At 49.0% G+C, this 8451-nt stretch overlaps 1 protein-coding gene across 5 annotated transcripts in view; it reads right to left on the bottom strand.

Annotated features, from left to right (window-relative positions):
* Positions 1-78: 78 nt before the first annotated feature.
* The window catches only part of AFF1 (ALF transcription elongation factor 1), a 67075-nt gene continuing 58702 nt past the window's right edge, over positions 79-8451 (bottom strand). For all 5 annotated transcript variants that reach the window (XM_082759251.1, XM_082759250.1, XM_082759248.1 and 2 more), the window contains 7 exons: positions 7959-8022; positions 6993-7129; positions 6273-6344; positions 5576-5669; positions 5436-5479; positions 4395-4624; positions 79-2860 (listed from right to left, as the gene is read on the bottom strand). In XM_082759251.1, coding sequence (XP_082615377.1) covers positions 2739-2860; positions 4395-4624; positions 5436-5479; positions 5576-5669; positions 6273-6344; positions 6993-7129; positions 7959-8022 — 763 coding nt within the window. In that variant the 3' untranslated portion in view covers positions 79-2738. The remainder of the gene's footprint in view (positions 2861-4394; positions 4625-5435; positions 5480-5575; positions 5670-6272; positions 6345-6992; positions 7130-7958; positions 8023-8451) is intronic.

Genomic DNA, 8451 nt, shown 5'->3' with positions numbered 1-8451 from the left:
GCCCGCCCGCGCAGGGCTGGTTTCTCCACGAGGAGCTGAGAACACGAGGACTCTGGCAAGGACTCGTAACAAACGGGCGACTTCATTTATTGTTTATTACCCCGTCGGAATGAATCGACCATCTCGGACACTCCACCACACGCAGGGCAGAAAACATTTACAAGAGGGATGCGCATCCCCAAAATAAGTTTAAGATGTACAGGTTTGCAATAGGAACCAAGAGGGAGGGGAGAAAAAAAACAAAAGAACAACACAAAAACAAGGACATTGCAGTCAGACTTTGACTTTTGGTTACAGAAGAGATCTCTGTCTCCATGTAAGTGGGGCTTTCCAACTCTTAAATAAACAGCATCTTAAAAATAGAACATTTGACAATTTAAACACATGTATTATTCCTTCTAAATAAATATTGTGTGGAAATGATGCTTTGTTGCCACCATACCCTCCTTCTCTCCTTCGGGTACTCAACCATCACCTCTGTTTTTCCTTTTTCCTTGGATGCATGGTTGTTTTCTAATGGCAAATCCTATTTCTCTTTTTTTTTTTTTCTTTTTTTTCCATTTTTTTTTCTCTTTTTAAAGGGCCTGACCAGACTCAGGTGAAAACTACGGGCATCTTCCCTTACCCCTCACAGGCCTCTGACCTGGCTCGTGGTTGAAATACGATGGCTTTCTAAAAAGTAACAACTATCCGAGCGGTCTCCTCCGTAACAGAAAGAAAAAGTCGGCGTGCAGCCGCTTCCCACCGTTTCCCCCGGCCCCTGGCCTTTGTAGCGAGAGCCCCCCGCCACCCTGAAGCCGAGGGTCCATTTCGGTGGACCCAAAACTACCTCTGCACCAAGACCAAGTCAGAAAAGGCCGCCGGCCCGCCGACCAACCCCAAAGTGCACACCAGGAGCTGGCCCTGGCTGTCCCCTGCCTCTCTTCCTGAGATCGCAGCCCTGACTCCCAGCCTCGCCTCCGCGCTCGGGCCCACGCCGGGGTAAATTGGGCAGGGGACACGGACCTCCCTTCCACCACTTCTCCCTTCCAGCTTCTCCCTGAAATGCGCTAAGGCTTTGAATAAAGTGAACGTCAGACGACTCCAAGGTCCGGGAAGACGCCCGGGGAGGTGTGCCTGCGGCACGGCACGGCACGGCGCCCTCCCGCCAGCTCCAGCTGGAGCTGAGCCCCGCAGCAGGGGCCGCCTCTACGGGACCTACTTCTGGAAATGCAGACCTTTTGCTGATATGTGTTCGCTGCTGGCTTCTGTGAGCCTCCAAACCACCAGCAGGTTATTTTACAACGGAGGTGCTGCTGCAGGCGTGCAGACCCATTCCTCCATCCTGGTAATTAGGGAACTACTTCACCGGAGACGCGTTCCTTCCTGTAAGCACAATGATTTGGGGACATCGTCCTCCTCTTTGCCGCTCCCGCAGCTGCGTCAGCGGCAGGGCGAGGGATGCGAGAGGGGACCAGAGGGCTAAGGCACACTATTAGACATGAGGATGGCAGGACGCTGCTGTCATGCAACAGGAAATCTTTGGGTGCAGAAGGCTGTCTTCCTACTGAACGCACAAATGCCGCAGACACCGCCTTCGCTCTTATTGCCACTTGCAAAATCGCAATTTCAACTGTGCAGCTCCTGACAAGGAGAAAAGGCTTGCAAACACCTCGTGATTCCCTTCCGTGATCCCCTGAAGACAGATTTCCAAGTCCCTGGGCCCACCCTGGGGCTTTGGCTGAGGAAGAGCACATCAATCACCTCCCACACAAAGGATGCATGACTCGGGCACCAGCCCCTGCTCTCAGACACTCGCCGAGAGCCGCGCGGGTTGCGGGCCGATGCCCACGTGCAGGATTTGCCCCGCGTTGCACAAGCAGCCCCTCCTCGCTCACCCACAGGGCCCCAGGACGGCCGCGCGCCCCCACCCACCGAAACCACCCACCGCACCCGGACGCTGAGCTGTTTGCAGCCACACCTGGCGATTTCACCACCTCGACCACGTTCGGCTGACGTGGCTAAAACCGCGCGAGACGGCGAGCAGCACGGCGTTAGGGGCGGGCGCGTGGGCGAGCGTAGGGCGAGGAAGAGGGCCGCAGCAGCGGTGACTCCAGAAGTGAAGGTGCAGCACCGACGGCAGGGCCTCACCCGACTCTCAGCACAGGAGCTGGCTGGCGAGTGCACGCAGGTGAGGCTGGGAAGCAGGCGAGGCAGATCTCTGCTGTCTCTGCTGTAACATAATGCTGCTGGGTGCTGATGAGGATGCCACTCACCATCCGAGAACCAACGTGGTGTGATGGGCTGCATCCGTGCTTGCAAAAACACTTCTCTGACATCTCTTCTGGGCACGCTGCTGCTGCAGACTGTGGCATGTTGCATAATAACTCACCTCTGGAGGCAGATTTCCTTCTTGTCGGCACTTCTTCACGTGTGATTATTGTCCTGCTGGTTATTCGTAATAGAAATGTTTATAGACCATCAATACATTGAGCCATTCAGACAATTCATTGCACTTTGTTGTTTTAAAGGAAGGCGACATCAACGCTGGGGCCCTCCTATGTCTCTTCTTTTTCAAGGCAGCAAAATGTTACCCTAAAAACAAAGTTCATTTTTTTTTCCAGTGTAACCAGATCCCTTCCACTCTGATTTATTTTCCCTTGCAGGTGCTTTGTATCCCATGATTCAGCAAGCCAGACTGTTTCTGAGGCTTCCAAAGTGCAAAAGAGTTCAAGGTACTTAACCACCTTGAGCACCAGTTAAGGCGTATTTGTCTCCAGTCTCAGCCACTGTAAACCCTGTCTACTGTAGTGTACCAGTTCGGTCATGCTACTGTTCAGTGCCAGAGGGCACACCGCTGCGCTGAGCTCAGCAAAAAACTCTAGACAAGGAGGAGAGAAAGAGACAGAGAGAAAACAATTGGTTGGTTTCACACAGGAGGCACAGCCAGGCTGGGGGCAGCGAGGTGGGACAGCAGCAGTCCTCAGGTCTCACAGAAGACCTTGTTAATGCACAAAGATCAGAGCTTTCACCAGCACAACAAGCACGTGATGCAGGGCGCATGCAAGGATCACACACACACAGACACACACTTGAAGTGCCTCCCCACGTGCTGGCATTGGAAGGACATGGACACTCCATGGCAGGTGAGCAGGAGTCTGGGTGTTTGTAGCTCAGTCCCTGCCACACACATCCCCCAGGGTTAAGAAGCCAAATTTGAGTGTTTTTCTGAGTGCTGCCTGGAAGCACAAACAGCTGTCATCAGCCTGGTCCCTGCTGTCCTCCATCCTCAGAGCACGGAGACCTCACAGCTCCTCAGCCAGACAGGCCTCCAACGTCTCCACCAAAACAAGTGCCAAGCCTACACGACTATTCACTGCTCTGCATGGATCCTCGCCCTCGGGAGTATTTAACACCCCAGCCAGTATTTAACACCCCAGCCGTCATTCCCCTGCACTGAAGCAGCAGCCTAGACAAGGGGTTGACTTTCATCTTGCTTGGTGCACGCTCTGCCTGCTCTCCTGTGGGTTTTCTTCTGTGACTCACGCGCTCTGGCTCACCAGCACATGCCTTCAGTGAACTGCACACATCTGCTCAGCGGACAGCCAACAACTGGAGTTACTTTATTCAACACTGACTTGCAAAAGCCTTTTGATTTTCAGCAACTGCCTGACTAGCACAAGTATTTTTACAGCCTTCCAGTAATTTAGGCCAGGCACATCCTTCTCATTTTCTTTTGCAGGTCCTTCATTCACAGTAGCTGACAAACCTTGGTGTTCTATGACCAATGGCACTGCGAACACCACGTGGGCTGGCTGGTCACAGACTGAACCGTGCCTGCTCTGGGGCTGTTGCTTACCCGCAGCTGCTTGGGGGACAACGAAACACTATTTTAAACAATAAATCTCTAAGGTAAAAAAGTAGCAGAGGACTTAGGAAATGCTACTGGCAAATGCCAGTCATGTGCCCAAGGGCTCCCATTGAAGTGCTGCTCGCCTGCTCTCTTACAGCAGGAAACCAGCCTTGCCATGTGCAAATCAGGAATACCTGGGAGGCTGACAAACAAAATGAAACACCAGGCCACTGGGCACAGACCTGTTTGAAAGTTGGCTTCTTCTGCTACTGTGAAGCAATTTGCCTGTTGCCTGGTTTTCTGTGCTCAATGCTCTCACCCCTTAGGCTGTTAGACTTCTGAGGCTACTGAGAAGCACTTTTAATTTGGAATGCTCACCAACGCACTGCCAGCAAGCACCTCTGCCTAAAACCAGCCAATCCAGCACAGATGTCTATTTCCACATATTTGAGGCTTTGATCTGTGGGTATGGTCTTTGCTATGCGGAGCATTAGGATTTAAGCAGGCACATGCAGATAAACACGATGTGCAAGACAGAAAAGCCAAAGGGAAAAAACCTTACCCTTATTCTTCCTGGCCAGTGCATCAGCCTGTTCCCAAATGTCATACGCATAGAGGATATAGGAAGTGATGTTGACATATGAAGAGGTGATGCTTGGGATATTATAAGGGATGGTGACCGAAGAGCTAATGCTGTTGCCACCACAATTGCTAGCGTTTGATCCTGGCTGAGAACTCACGGATCCAGCAGGAGAGGGCATTGGAGAAAGAGGAGAAGGCATGCCTGTGCTTCTGCAGGAGAAAGAAACACCACCATCAATGTTACCTTCAGCAATAAATGTCTTACCACAATGCTCATACCAGGAGCTAGCCCATGTCATTTGGGCCTGTGCTATGGAGTGAGTGTTGAAAACTGAGATGTGTTCAGCTAGAGAGGACATAATTATCCCTCAGGTGCAAGGCCAAGGTTTTTCAAGTGATTCCCCACTCCAAGCACTCTCAGACATCCAAAAGCATCACCCATCCACTTCCCAAAATCCACACCTATTTGTGGAAGCCTTCACCAGGTAATCCAAGTGTTTTTACCCAATGACTTCAGGCATGCTTATGTTGTCCCCAGCTTATGGAGACTGGAGCTTCCTGGCAGATTGTCCTTCACTTGCAGACCTGGAGAAGCTCAATGTGGCCAGCTCAGCTGCCTGCTGGCTTCACCCCATCATTGCTTCCCACTGCTTCACCCAATCCAGTTATAAGTTACTTGTACAGCCTCCACCACTGCTCCTGGGAGACCATTTACATACTGGGCAGCTGTACTGCACAAGGTGGCAGAAGAACAACTGGAATTTCAGACCAAACAAGCCTCTCAACCACACATACAGAGCTGAGCATCTATTTGCCACACACCATTACTGCAAAACACAGTAAAACTCTAGCGCTGCTAAAAAGCAGGCCCAGTGTGCTGGGCTTTGGGTCAAACACTCTTATATGACAGCTTTCCTTTTACTTTTGCTGCTACATATACAAGAACTCTGCAGCAAATGCAGAATGACAAGATGTTCAATAAATCAGAAGTCAGAAAATGTGTTTCTTTTCCACATCTTACCTTGCAACACATGGAGAAGGTGCTTGTGTTACTCTGGAAGAACTCTGCAGCAAGGAAGAGAGCTCTTGTTAGTTTTGTTGGCCCACACCAGTAACAGCTACAGCCGTTCAACTGGCAGCTTGGCAACACGTGTGCCCTACCTTGAAGTGGTCATTCAGGATCCTGGAATACTTTATTGCAGTGTCCTTTTTGTAACGAAACATTGCCATGTGCAGGAGGGACTGGCAGCGCATGCTGTGAACAGAAAGAAACCCAAGAGTCAGTACCTGTGCCCACTGCTGCTGGCTCACCAGCAATCCACCATGTGGGATGGGAGCAGGCACCCATCAGCCTCTCTGCAAATTCAAGAGACCTCAGGATCTCTCCTGTCCTGTTCATCTCAGAAATGCAGACTCAGTGAAAAAAAAAATCACACAACAGAAAAAAAAAAAAGAAAAAGAAAAAGAGGAAGGGCCACATTTCACATTTTAAAGGTGCCCAGCCTCTTACGGATGCCAAGGGCTGAACGTGCCCCTGTCCAGCAGCACCTCAGCTCTGTTCAACGTGGCCAAAACGTGGGCAGGCACATCACATTCTTCCACCTGAGGTGAAAGTCCTTACGCACTCTCAAGTTACCGGCAGACCCAATTTTAGAGCTTGTGCCTTCCACATATGGTCCCTTTAGGTATCCTGGCTCACTTCAGAGATGTTCCGGTTTGCTCAGGCTTTTATATTGCTTTTTCCCTTGCAGAACTCTGATTCACATTTCACTCATTCCTTTGCACCTGACAGCAACAGGGCTTTCACTGTCCCAGATCTAAAACCAGACTATGAAGTCACAGAGAAAACATTACGCACCATAACACAGCAAAGATTTTTTCATGTGAAGATGCTGAGGTGTCCGTAAAGGGTTTTAATGTCATTATGAATCTAAGGAAACAAAAATAACAATCATGTCAGTCATCAAGGCTCTGAAGTCCCACTGTTCACAAAAAACTAGCACATACCACCACCTTAAACAATGCTCCAAAAACCAGGAAACTTGACCTGAATCCTTGGTGCTGGCACTGACTGCTTGCTATGATTTTGGGCAGACAACTTTGGGTGACACAAGGCATTTTCAGACATAGTGGGAACAGATGCAGCCCCTCACAGGACCTCCTCTCCTCTTAGACTGATTAATGGGCAACATGCGCAAGTGTACAAAAAAGTGCCTCCCCAGGGGACCACCGCAGACCTAGGGTCCCCCTGAACTGAGGGTGAAATATTAATTCCAGTGCTTCTGGCCAGGATAGACATCTTGGTGGAATTATTTCTTTTTGGAAAATTAAAAAAAAAAAAGGCACAACTCCTTTTTGAAAGCAAAACAACAACAGCATCGCGGAAATACAGTCTGTCAAAACCATAGAGTAATGACATTTTAAAAAGTAAGCTTGAAGCCTACTACAAAAAATAACTGGCAGCTGTCTCAATCAGCTTCACGGGCACCCAGAGCCATCCTAGTTGCAAACAAATGACACAACCAACCACTCTCCTCCAAACATACTGCCTAACCGTCACGGTTCCAAAACCACTTACTTGATGAGATCTATCGTGTCGGCAAATATGCTGTAAGCAGATTTTGGTGCTGATGCATCTGATTCCATGGCAATCCCATACTCAATGAAGGAAAGGGCAGCATCAAGGTACTGAAAGGCCTTTCCAGTCTTGTCGGTCTGTTGGGAGAAAGATCCCATTTTCAGACTACAGCAAATACTATTTCTCTCTACCTGGATTCATTTTCTCTCCCTAAATAGGCAGTATTTGAAGAAATTAAACAAAAAAATCATGTCAAACCTCCAGGTGATAACGAAAGGGTTCTCCTCAGGGTCCCTAACATAGTCCTAGTCATCAGCCCTGTGTGCTCTCGCTACCCGGGTCTCCACCTTATGCTCTGCCCCAAGTGTTTTTCTGCTAATTTATTTTCTTCACATTCTTTAGATACTCTTGGCCAGCAGTGAGGGCAGGCCTTGTGCGAGGCAGGTGGGGTTTTCCCACTCTATTACTTTCCCCACTTTATTTTCACAGGGGAACGGCAAGTGGCAAATGTACATTACCTGACTGAGCCATATCTAGCAAAAAAACCCATAGTTTAATCATGCACACTGTTAAACTGCACGCATCTGAGACAGCCAGCCACTTTCAAGTCTTGTTCACCAGCAACACAATTTTCATCAGTGTCCTGATATCTCAGAGAGAACTGCTGTAAAACCAACTCTCTGGGCCATATTCCCAAGACAGAGTGAGAGCTCTGCAAAGCAAGGAGGCCTGCTAACCTCCAAGCCCATTTCGATTCCTATTCCCCGGGCATAATCTCTGAGTGTGTTTACACACAGGGAAGTGCCTGAAAATTAGGCAAATGAAAGCAGCCTCTCCACACATGACTAAGCGCATACTCCGTTAGGTGGAAGTGCCATGAGCCAGCACAGCCTGATCACGTGCCTGCAGCTATCAGATCCCCGTGCAAGAGCCGCTGGATGTTTCTAGCAGAGGGCCCAGGCTTACCATTGCATCAGCTTTGTGCTTCAGCCTCTTGGCCTCTTCTATGTGATATTCCATCGAATGCTGTCTGAATTGGGGGCAGACAGAGGAGAGCAGACACAAGAAAAAAAGGGTAGTGTAAGTATTGATTTCACCTTATCTCGAGGATGCTGTGACTCCAGTACAGGCTGGTACTGTTACCGAACGCACGTTAGAGTTCTGATAATCACTAAATCAATGTTATCTGCCTGTTTGTAAATACACAGCTGCTGAATGCACAAACAAAATGGTATGAAAAGAAGTTGATTTCTTTTAAGACTATTTAAGGATATGATAGAAAAACAGGTAATATTTAAAAGTTACATTTGGACGTTAAAAAAATAGGAAGTTAGTCTTTTGTGAGTACAAGCTTACTTCTTCACTTCCAAGTAAAAATAGTAGGCATGTGACTGCCTGTCATTTCTCCATCACAACACCCCCATATTTTGTCTGAAGCATACAGCACACCTTGCAACAT

This window comes from Aythya marila (genome assembly GCF_965140915.1).
Source record: "Aythya marila genome assembly, chromosome: 4".
Classification (NCBI taxonomy): domain Eukaryota; kingdom Metazoa; phylum Chordata; class Aves; order Anseriformes; family Anatidae; genus Aythya; species Aythya marila.
Note: the sequence above shows the minus strand (reverse complement) of the source record. Positions and strands in the feature narration are given on the sequence as shown.